This window comes from Daucus carota, chromosome 4 (assembly GCF_001625215.2).
Source record: "Daucus carota subsp. sativus chromosome 4, DH1 v3.0, whole genome shotgun sequence".
Lineage (NCBI taxonomy): Eukaryota > Viridiplantae > Streptophyta > Magnoliopsida > Apiales > Apiaceae > Daucus > Daucus carota.
In genome coordinates this window covers 45,709,032-45,721,447 of record NC_030384.2, presented here as the reverse complement: position 1 = coordinate 45,721,447, position 12,416 = coordinate 45,709,032, and the positions used below count along the sequence as shown (strand labels likewise).

The following is a 12,416-nucleotide window of genomic DNA, read 5'->3' as shown; positions in this document are numbered from 1 at the left end:
AATATCATAACCAAAATCAGACATTAACTATTGTTATTTAAAAATCTGCGGTAAACGGGTTTGTTTTTTTACTTGGATGATAAATCTCTTTTTAAGTTATAAATTACTTTCTTCTATATTATACTATTTCAATTCATATATTATATTTTTTTCAAAATAATTCATATATTATATTTCAACATAATTAATTTGTGAAATTCAACCCTTCGTAAAAGATAAGATAGGATATACCTTTAAACAATTTTTGTTAAAATATAACCAAATACATATTTAAATATATATAGCCGTCCCATATGAAATTACAATTAAAAACAAAATAACAAATGAATTAAATCATGCATCATTTCACTATGTGAACAAAAGTTTTATTTAATTTCATCAATTATATTGTTAAATTCATAATTTAGGAATCCAAAATATAATAAATAAGCTAATATTTATTAACGAGATTATTATTTATCGGGAATATTTTTCATCAGTATGTGATTGATGAAAAAAGTTAATCTGTTACTTTTGTTTCTTAAACAAATTTTCTAAAAAAATTTCCCATAATCGTTATATTTTCATAATATTCTAATCCCATATTAAAATAATAATAATTGATCTCTTAATATTCGCTTATTCGGAGTGACCCTATATTCCTTCTTATCAAAATTTGTTTTCATTGTTGGTTTTTTTGATTTCGGGCTTAAAAGGGGTTCCAAGATTTTGTTGGTTTTGCAAAACCCATATCTTGATTTTGTGTTTTAAGGGGTTTTAAGCAAATGGGTTGTGCAACCAGAAAGGCGTCCCTTGTGTTCCTGATTTTTTCGAACTCCCGGATCTTGGTGGCGTCAAAAGGTGAACTTCATGTAGAGGGTGATCAGAACTTATCCATACAAAACATCTGTATATAAATCGCAGATATTGTGAACGAGTAAGAATCGGCTATATGTGGAGGCGGCTCAACGATTCATCACTAAATGGTGGTCCTCAAATCATTGGCTCATCTATATTCAAAATTTGGATTTTCAAAATAAAGGTGTACTCTACCCAATTCTTAACATGTTTATGTGATTATTTGTTTTATTAGGGTATATAATTTCGTATGTTTTAGAGTTTTGTCGTAAGATCTCGGATTTTCTTACTTTTTTGTTTTTATGCACGATAATCAATTTCTGGAGGTGTATTTTTGTTTTAATTTTGTCTTTTGATTTATCCAGAAGATGAGATAGTTGGTGAGTTTTAGTCAAACTTATTTTGTATATTATGTGTAAGATATGTTGTTTTTTAACAATTATTCAGAGTCGCAAGTTCGTTTGCAATTATGTTTTGAGCTTGTAGGAGTTAGAGTGTATATCGTTATTGTAATGACTATGACGAGATTATGATTATTTCCATGTCGGTGATGAGATGATTATATCATTTGGTGTTATTTTGAAAATAGAATATTATTGATAATTTCTTGCATGATTATAGGTTTTTTCTTGTAAAATTAGTAAGTTTCTTGCCACCTTTATTTTATTAAATTGACTTTATTAGTAGTAAATGTTAATTTAATTTTGGCTATTTTAAATGGCTAGTTGACTTTTCTTGATTGTTACTAACTTTCGAATTTTGTTTTTCGAGTTATTGCTAATTAATATATGCTCTAAATGCTTTAATCCTCATTGATTAGAGTTTTATGCAATTTGTTAACTGATGTATAATTACTTGCAAGTCTTGATTATGGCTTTTATTTGTACCATTTATGGGTGGCCATGATTGGTGGCGTAGATTATTGGCCTGCTATACGGCAATTTGGTGCCATTTTGTTGGTTCGTTTTTTATATTTAAGTTTTAAAATTTTAGATATATTTTTGAAAATTAAAGTTTTATATTTTAATTCTTATATTACTAATTATATTCTTAGTATTTATTTAGTTTGTTATATATCTAGCCAAAGGGTCTCCCTTTGGTTAGATATATATTTTCTGTTTTAGTACTTATTTTATTTATCACCTTTTTTTCACAAATTATTTTATTTATCTTTCATTGACTTTACCATCTTTTGATAAATTATTTTATATTTTATTGTAATAGTTAAATTTATAATTTTCTTGTTATTAATGAATTTTATTATTTCAGGGATGAGGTGGAAGTAGCGTGGATTTGGAGCTTGGGACGTTTTATTTCAGACATTAAGTTTTATTGTCTAAACTTCCGGAGACATTTTCTTGTCTTTCGGTTAGATAATAAGCTTGTTGAATGAAAGAAACTTCTCGGAGTATTGACGTATTCTCGATACGAGCAATTGCATTTCTGTCAAAAAAAATAAATTTGTTTTCATTGTATTTTCATCGTACTCCAACTAGATAATAAAATAGTAATTGATCACTTAATATCCGGATCACTTCTCTTAAAATTACGGGTCTTATATAAAATATATCATTTTTCATTTATTACCCATAACTTTTGAAACAAGATAATTCATTATATAGCAAAACAAATTTTTCAATATATTCATGATCGTTACTCTTCAAATTATTATTCCTCTATTTTAAAAGTGATTTTTTTTCTTTAACTTTTCGAAAATAATTCTCTCAAAATCTTATGTCCAAAAATAAGAAAATTTTAGATACAATTACTCTTTTCTTGTCGTGAAAAACAATTACATTGAGACATTTAGGTCGGATAATAAACGAGGATATCTTGTCAAACCGGAGAGGTACCTGTTATAAAAATGGTAGAAAAACGTACTCTCTGAGTTATATACATTGGGGGACGGGGACGCGGCACAAACTTTAATTCTCCTGTAAAATATAATTCTATAACTTATTTTTAAGATTTTTCTTTTCTGTATAAAAGTTTGTATGTTATATTTTTATTCAGAAAAAGAAAATTTTAAAAATAAGTTATAGAACTATGTTTTATAGGAGCATTGAAGTGCGTGTCGAGCAATGAAAAAGAAGAATTAAATGGGACAGAGAGGGAGTAGTAATTAAGATTAAATTAAGCCACCCCTTCCACACAAAATCCTCAATTACAGACATCATTAGAGCATCTCCAATAGTCTCTTAAGTCATTCCTCAAATATAATATAAAATATTGACTCTTAACAATTTAATGTACATTCATCTCCAACAACACTCTTTATATCCACTCTTAAACAATATTTTATTATTAAATGAATAGGAGTACACTACTAAAGTGGAAAGAGAAAGTGGGTGCTTGTATTACTTTATAATAAAATATAACTTAAGAGGGAGTGAGAGACTCTTAAAAGAGAGGAGAGAGAATAGACTCTTAAGGTTTTGAAGAGCCTCTAAGAGTCTATTGGAGCTTCCATTTTGTTAATGCTCTCTATTTTTTCACTTAAGAGCTTGTTTAAAGAGCTTATTGGAGATGCTCTTAGTCATTACATCGTGTTCCTAATCATCATCCCATGCTCCAATATATACATACACATTCCGCGTATCTATAATCTATTCATTCACTGAACAAACACAAGTATATTTCAAGTCATTTCTTTCCCCGTGTACCAACTCATACTATCTATATATCACTCAATAAGATCCCTAATTGACCTAGAGCTAGGGTTTCTATTCGGATCTCGGGTCAGGTAATCGGGTCACCAAAATGTCGAATCAGAGTGGAAAATTGATGCCCAATCTTGACCAACAGAGCACGAAAGTCCTCAATCTCACCGTGCTTCAAAGAATGGATCCTTATATTGAAGAGATCTTGATTACTGCTGCTCATGTCACCTTTTATGGCTTCAATATTGATCTTAATCAATGGGTATTGATTGTTTTTCATGTTTATTGTTGTATTACAAGCTTTTGTTCATTAAATTCTTCTATTCTTTATTATAAAGCTTGGATTTTTAGCTGGATATAGTCTGATCTGATATGAATTGTGCTGTGAAATTGTTATTGATTTTTGAAAAATTGGGACTCTATATGATTTTATGTATTTGTGAATTTGATGAACTGATGATAGTGATTATGTGTCGAGCACTATAGGCAACATAGTATAATTTGAAGGTAATCGGATTAAGGGATTGCATAATTTGATGCGAAATTGTAGGGAGATTTTCGATAAGGAATTTAGGTTTTCGCTTTTTAGGGTTTTATTTATTATATATGATCGGTGCACGCTTCTATATCGTAATTGGGCTATGTGGGATGAGTTGAATAGTAAGAAAAGAATTGATGCAGCTGAAAGAACAGAACTAAAGAATCGACAAAAGGAACGGAAGTTGGTTGAGTGGAGATTGGGAACATCTGATGTCGGATGCTCGCTAATTATATATCGGGTTGGGGCCCTCTATAGATGATTGACGTAACATGATAAAATGCGAAGATTCTTGGTTTGTTAGATACTCCTAAAGACCCTAGATGGCACAGATTTTTATTAGATCAGGATTTTGTAATTGTTGAGTTCATTCCGCTTTATATTAGATGGTTTAAATCATTTGTGCATATCTGATTTGACATTTGAGAATCGTCAATTAATAAAATTTCTTACTAGAAGTATCTACGTCCTCAACTTTCACTTCTCAGCCGTGGTCCCTATCATTTTTGTTAAATTGTAAAATATCATATATTTGTCCTTACTTTAATAAGATCTGACCTGCCAAAAAATGATAACTGGAGTTATATCATGTAAAAATTTAATCAGTAAGAAAAATGTTGACCGAATAACAAGTAGTTCACAACTATAAGGAAAATAATAGGTACTTTTTATCCTTGTCGCAGTTTTCGGAGCTTTTGAAGAAGCCTACAATTCACAAGCACTTTTATTTTTCCATCCTTTATAGATAAGACATGTGTCTTCAGACATTTATATACTCAAAAACATGAGATGGGAACTCTTGTAATTCTCAGATGTAGTGTATCTTGTGGGAAAATAACAGTTGAACTCTCAAATCAACCAGTGTGGTTGTTCTTGATTTTAATATTTAGTGTTAGAAGCAAAATTAGAAATTGATATGTGATTAGAAACCCACACTAACAAGATGTATATACGCATGTGTTGCTTTGACCTTCATCTCTGTATTTTAGCTCAATTCAGAGCTGTTCTTAATTTTGGACAATTTCTTCAAATTAGGCTCTTACTTGTTTTTTGTATTGATTTCAGAGTCGCAAGGATGTTGAAGGTTCTCTTTTTGTTGTCAAGAGGTAGTTGATAGTATTAATATATTCGAGTATATCTTGAATTTAAGATGTTTTTATCATATCTGTAAATTTGAATGGGGAAAATAATGTAGCTTTTATTGTAGTTACAAGGGTAACGAGAATTTTGTTGTATAATCATAATTTTAAATATTGAATCTCTGTGTTGCCCTCTACTTATGTTTTGGTTTTATGTGGCTAAATTGGCTTGGGCAATGAGTGTCTGTCTTGGCTTTTCATTGTAGGAACACTCAACCACGATTCCAGTTTATAGTTATGAACCGACGCAATACAGGTACGTCTTTATGTGTATTGAGTATTGACATTTTCTTGAATGACAAATATATGAACTTTGTTGCCAAAGATTCTTGAAATACATGATATTGTTTCTAAAATACAGTTTTGTTAATATGTATTTGGTTGAAACTTATAATAATGATAATCCCAAATTCTGTCATGTAAGATTTTCTAGATATAATTAATACGAAAATAATTTTGTCAAAATTGTTGTATGAAGAATGGATTCTCTTATACAGTGCTGTGTATATTTTCTTTTGTGCTTGTGCCTTGCTGAAAAATTGACAAAATTACAGTAGAATAACATTCTTATCAGTGAAAATTACAGAGCAACTTAAAATTCTGCTATCGATTTTTAATTATTGTGTTGCTTATGATGGTGTCATGATCTTTCAATCATACTCCTGCCATCTGCATTTTCTTGGCTTTTGATGTTTTAAACTATATTAGTTACCACTTTGTTGTACTCTATACTTGGTCTTAAAACCTATTTTCACAAGCATTTATCTCTTCCTCTTCTTTTATAGGCATGTTCTATTTAACTAAAAGTTAAATTCTGTAGTTGAATGTACCAATTCACGACACATTTCATTTATATGATCTTTTATTTACGGATCTGGGGAATTTCTCAAGCAGATAATCTATTGCCGCGGGTGAAAACAAGAAAAGTGTTTTGCACAACCAAGTGTAGTATTATGGAAAGGATGTTTACCCGATAATTAATGAGGAAATCAGAACAGATCAATAGAGATATTGAAAATTAAAACTTACAAATTAAAAGTATTTAATAAAGGGTAACTTTAGAGAGTAAAAGTTAAAAATGTTATTTTACATCGTTTTTTGAAAAGCAATGTTACCAATCATCAGTGGTCAAGTGTTTATGTAACTTGGAGGCTCTATCATTAGCCTTTTATCACAGATAATTAGATGTCATTGAGAATGATGGAGCAAGTACTTTTACCAAGAAGTTGAGATTTGTCAATGAAGATTATGCTTATTTACAGAAGCACAGGAAAACGTGCCTATCAGCATATGTATTTTTTTCTGTATCAGTCGGTAATTTAAAATATTGTAATGCATGCATTCATAATGATGTATTAACCTTCAGATTTGTTCTCATTTTTAACAGAAAATCTCGTAGAAAATCTTCTTGGAGATTTTGAGTTTGAACTACAAGTTCCATATCTTCTGTATCGTAATGCCTCCCAAGAAGTGAATGGTATCTGGTTCTATAATTCACGTGAATGTGAAGATGTAGCTAATTTGTTTACAAGGTAATCAGCTTTACACTTGGTCTACAAATTTAAGAATTTACTCATTCATACATGTCTCTTTATTTGTTTGGAGGAGAACTGGCATCAACACCTGTCTGACTATTTCTAATAGGACGTCAAATAAAACCATCAAATTAAAACCGAAATAGAACTTTTTCAAACGAAAAATGAAAGTCAGGACTCAGGACTCCATTTAGTTTTTGTGGTGTTCTTTTTTCTACGTTAAAGTTAAAATCTAGGAAGCACGGACTCTTCAAATGGGGTGCCGGATGCATGTTCGACTCGCCCGACTCAGTGACTCAGGCTGAGTATGTGTCACTGTGTGGTCTCTCGACACGCGATACCGGGCGACATGGCCATGGACTTGGCCCACTTAAAAAAAAGCCCAATAACCTGCTAAGGCCTTCTTTTAACCTAATTTCACAACGCCGCTCCTCTCTTTACTGCCTCTCATCTCTTTTCTTTCATCTCGACCTTTTGTTCTTTTTTCTCATCTGCAAATAATGCTTTGAAGGACTACACATCTACAAAAAGAAAGGGTTCATATTCAGAAATGCTTGATACCAATCAAACGAACATGGAACAAGAAAGGCCTGGGTATTGTCTCAAACTCTCAGATGGATTCTTATAGTAATGAAAATGCATCAGAATGAATCTTATGTTTAATTACCACTTAATTTAAAGTCAGTTTTTATCATATTATGAATGATGTTTGACATATATGATTCCTGAATCCTATATTGTTATTTTTTATTTTTTTGCCAGAGTCCCTTTATCCATGATTCATTGATAATTGGTGAATCCCCGTGTCCCTGGTCACCGTATCCGAGTCCGTGCTTCCTAGCTTGAAACGCTGAAAATACATGAGTTCAATCCAACTAAACATAGTTGGTTGTACTTAATGTTGAGGATATTTTTACTGTCATGTAGGAGGAATTTGGGGTGAAGGAATATCAGTATTCCATTCTTAAATAATTATCCGTATAGGTTTTAAGAGTGCACCCACGACCCAATTTTTAGCATATGTAGATATCTTGTATATGTTTAGATATAGCAAGATCAGTTTTTGTAGATTTTGAAGTAGATACTTAAAAGGAAATTTATGTCTGTTTCTAGAGTGCACTTTAGTCCCTACTCCCAACTGAGAATTCTAACATATTACAAGCTTCGTTTCTCATATTGGCATGCAACACGTCTATATAGCAAGATTTGTAGATTTGTTTCTATGGATATTTTTGTTTTCTTTGTGGCTAGATATGAATAGAATGCCTAGTATATCAGGCATGTGGTGGATTCTTTTCATATCTTAATCTGTTTTTCCATTTTTAGGATACTAAACGCATATGCCAAGGTTCCTCCCAAGCCTAAAGTATCATCAAACAAAAGGTAACAAATTTTTCTATAATGCAATAGAGATGCATTCACTTGGTGGCCTAAGTTTTGAGTGTTTTCTTTAAAAAAAATTTCTTGTTAATATTCCTATGTTGCTTGCAGTTGCAATAATTTAATGCGAAAATATATAGCATACATAATAAATGTATTTGCCTAAATGATTAATGATTTTTAGTTCAGGGTTTAATTTATCATTTCGACTATATAGTTTTTTTTTAATAATTAATTATTCATCCTTCTCTTAAATTATAGCGAGTTTGAGGAACTAGAGGCAGTGCCAACCTCTGCTGTGATTGAAGGGCCTCTAGAACCATCTTTTACTCAATCTCCTTCAACGGACATACCCGATGATTCGTCCTTTGTGAACTTCTTCAGCGTAAGTATTCTACTTACATGTGTTCAGTCTTCGCTTGTGTCCTTGGAGATCCGAGGGCTTTTATATATAATTTTCGCTTGAATTGAAATACTTATACATGGTTCTTTAGTCCCGTGTGCTAAGTTTAGGCATGATAAGTAGATTGAATAATCAACCTGAACCTGAACCATGTATCCAATTATTTTAAATTAGTTTCATCAGCCTATGTGTATCATCTGAAGATAGACGGAGATTGTTGAACCCAGATGGGATAACTTAATTACTTAATACCTTTTGCTCTTATCACATAGAACGGTGGTTACTAATTTGAACTGCATTCGAAGGTAGAATTTTAATTTTTGTATCTTGCCTTTTCTATTGGTTAATAAGCAAATGGAGGCAGCACTGAAGATATAGTATAGACTCCGGAGTCTGCACATTTGTTATTTCTCATCTTTACATTCTTTGAGTTATGTCCTTACAGATAATAAACTACTGCATCTCATTATTATCGTCCTACTCCCTCTGTCCCTTTGAGTTGTATATGCAGTAATCGCTGCACGCACTTTAATTCTCATCTAAAGTTTAGTAAGCTGTAAGCTTGTACAAATTCACCGGGGAGTCTGTCGGATTTAACGGGGCTTCTGTTACTATTTGGCTATTTGCTGTTACAAATTAGTTTGAGACCATTAATTGTCTGATGACTCTTAGTTTTTTCTGTGTTCATTGTCATGGCTTGAGTACATCTAATGTGTTTTAATTATGGTAATAACTTTGTTTCTGCAGACTGCTATGAATATAGGGCATGGTGCTTCAAATGTTATGAATTCGGGACAAGTTACTAATGTCCCTTTATCTTCTCGTGTTGCGAATGTTGCTCCTACTCCTGCACCTGCACCTGTAGTGCAAACTCCGCCCCTCCCTCATGCAGCTTCATCTTCTTATCAGATGCCCCTTCATGATACTCCTGATCCAGTCAACAGTAGCAACCGTGTTACCAATCTTCTGAAACCATCTTCTTTCTTTACGCCCCCTTCCTCCTCTTCTGCACTGATGACCCCGCTTATAACTTCGTCTGTGCCTACTGCTACCCTGCAGCCTCCCCTGAATACACAGCGATCACATGGAGCTCCCATGCTCCAGCCTTTTCCACCACCTACCCCACCAATGTCTTTAACTCCTAATCCAGCAGCCGTGGCAAATTATGGACCATTAAGCAGAGATCAAGTCCGTGATGCGCTTTTAGTGCTTGTTCAGGTATGTCTGTTCTTTTTTTTACTCTTTTCTCTTGGGAAGTGGTATATGTGCTTGCACCCTGTTTAATTTAGTTATATATTAGGTCTATAAAATCTGATGGTATCATAAACAACTGCCGCTTTTCTCCTTTATTTATCTTTTTCAATAAAGCTATATAGACCCGTAGCTGAGAAATAGTGTTGCATGCTTGTCACTGTTCAACTTCTAACTTCTCTTTTTGATGTTCTGTTTTGCCAGGACAATCAATTCATTGACATGTTTTATCAAGCACTGATGAAAGTTCATCGATCATGACTATTTTCAGGGCAAGTGGGTTCGTTTATTTGTAGATGCTAGTACAAAATGCTTGCAAGGTCATTTTGTTTATAAGTCTTTTATCGGTTGAAGTTTTGCAACTTTGGTTTCTTTACTAGATAACGGACGGTATCCTGCTATGTTTGATATTTCTAGCAATTTCTAGAGATTTCTCATCCCCCAGCCTGTTAGTTTTTTTGAGTCAGTAATTGTTACAAATTTTTATGATTGAATTATCATCTTATATACAGTAGCTTACATAAACTGGTAGTTTGAGTTATGTGAGTAAGACTCTCCTATGTCTCTGTTTTCTCTCCCAAATGTGACGCCTCTCCCCTTGATATAGGTACTCAGCAACTGAGTAAAATGTATGGGAAAACAGGATACTGGTTATTAAAATTAAGTGGACAGGTTATTAAAATTAAGTGGACAGGAACACATAAAAATTTGAGCGCAAAGGCCTTTCTTACAAGGATTATAGTTTTAGAGTGGGTCACTGCTCGTTACCATTCATTCTTGGCAGTATTGCGAAAGTAGCGTCCATTTCATCTTTTACTGAATATGCTTACACAAAATTTACGAACTTTTTTTATTTTTGTTTCTTCGTAACGAACTGATGGTGATGGAGCAGAAAACTTTTGAATTGATTAGGAAGGGACAGATAAAATGAATTAAGCATATAAATTAAGAGTTTGGTTGGAATGCCTTTATTTACTTATGCACGTTGAATCGTTGAGCATGAAGCCTTAGCCCCAAGTCTTCAGCCAACGAACTTCATTTAGAATTTCAGGATTCGCACATGTTATGATAATTGGGTCTGGAATGCCTTTATTTACTTATCAACGCACGTTGAATGTTATGTAAATATTTGCTACACAAGTCTTATCCAATAAATGTAACAAATGTCCCTGGAATTGTTGGACTAGAAAATAAACGGTTGTAACAAATGTCTCCAGAATTGTTGGATTCGAAAATAAACGGATGGATTTTAAAGGATACGCGGACAAAAACGCGGTTCGTCACTTGGGTTGAACATTTTTTTTCTGCTTTTGCTTCTGCATAACCGTTCTTGCGTGCGGCTTCTTTAAGATCTCTTCCGTTTATTTTAGAATCCAACAGCTTCGGAGTTATTTGTTGAATAAATAGATAGAAAACGGACATTTGCACCGTTTACTTTAGAATCCAACAGCTTCGGAGTTATTTGTTGAATAATTAGATAGGAAACATTTGCACCGGATCCTGACCAGTAATAGACAGCTAAGTTTACCGACCAATAAAAGCCAGTGGCTGCCTGCTGAATTGAAATTTGCAAGTCAGGGCTCCACAGTGTTATATAATGCCACTTTTACTTGAAGCTCTCTTCCAACTGGTTTTTGGGAATAGGAGTAAGATTTTGGTTACTGCCAAAATCTTCGCCCTTGTAGTATGATTTTTCTGCCAAGTCCCATACTCATCATCATATAACATGATTTCTACTCCATAAAGAGTGGCTGAGTGTACCAAGAAATAAGTGTAGGTCCAAAATCGATAAGAAACTTGCTATAAATATATTTAGTTTAATGTTTACAGATTTCAAGTGGAACGTGAAATAATATTCTAGTAGTATATTTACACAGAGTCCAATCATGGGCTCAAAAATATAAGCAATAGTATACTGCAATTTGGACGAGTATCCATCAGATACCGTAATTCAAGAGAAGGGTGAGTAAATATACTACTAACAAGTATCACAATTTCCAAATATGAGAGATGCGAGCGTGTGCAGTGATTTGGTGGATCTGTACATCACTCCAATGCAAATCAAGAGGCGAGTACACACAGACACAGTCATTTGGACCAATGGAAATTTATGTTTGCGTAAAATACTACTGCTTCTCATAGAATGCATGTGACTCCTAACAAATTTTCAAACTTCTAGAGTTCTACACGCCCGAGTTAGCAAGATAAGAGGAAGATAGAAAAGAGGTTTACATGCCGGCTCTGCAACTTATTATGAATTTGGCTGCAACTAATTATGAATTTGGTGGATTTAGGTTTATTAGATGAGTAAGAACAAACTACGAACGTTGCCACTGCTGCGTCTACTTATTCTGAGGATACGTTTCATATGATTAATGAGTCTGGTTAATGTTAATCCAAATTTTAAAAACATAGAATAGAATCTCAATATCATTTAAGTGGATAAATCATTTCTTAAATCTTCATTGCGATACTCAATTCTCGTACTAGTCATTCTCATATTCTTTATTCTCATTTCCTACTCTCATTCTTACTCACAATTCAAATGCTCCCTGTTGAGAGTTCAAATCTTACTGGACAACAAGGAGGTGACAGGTGAATTGTATTCAAGTTCAGTTAAAAATTTATGTACGGGGTTGCATTTACTTATCTTTAGTTCTTTACACCAAGAGA

The 12,416-nt window shown here is 32.9% G+C and overlaps 1 protein-coding gene across 1 annotated transcript; it reads left to right on the top strand.

Moving 5' to 3' along the window:
- Positions 1 to 3,347: 3,347 nt before the first annotated feature.
- LOC108215523 (mRNA-decapping enzyme-like protein) lies at positions 3,348 to 10,284 on the top strand. Its single transcript, XM_017388000.2, has 8 exons — positions 3,348 to 3,759; positions 5,101 to 5,141; positions 5,381 to 5,430; positions 6,562 to 6,706; positions 8,036 to 8,092; positions 8,351 to 8,474; positions 9,240 to 9,710; positions 9,948 to 10,284. Exons 1-8 carry the CDS (start codon positions 3,598 to 3,600, stop codon positions 10,002 to 10,004), a joined length of 1,107 nt encoding a protein of 368 aa, XP_017243489.2. The 5' UTR covers positions 3,348 to 3,597; the 3' UTR covers positions 10,005 to 10,284.
- Positions 10,285 to 12,416: the final 2,132 nt, after the last annotated feature.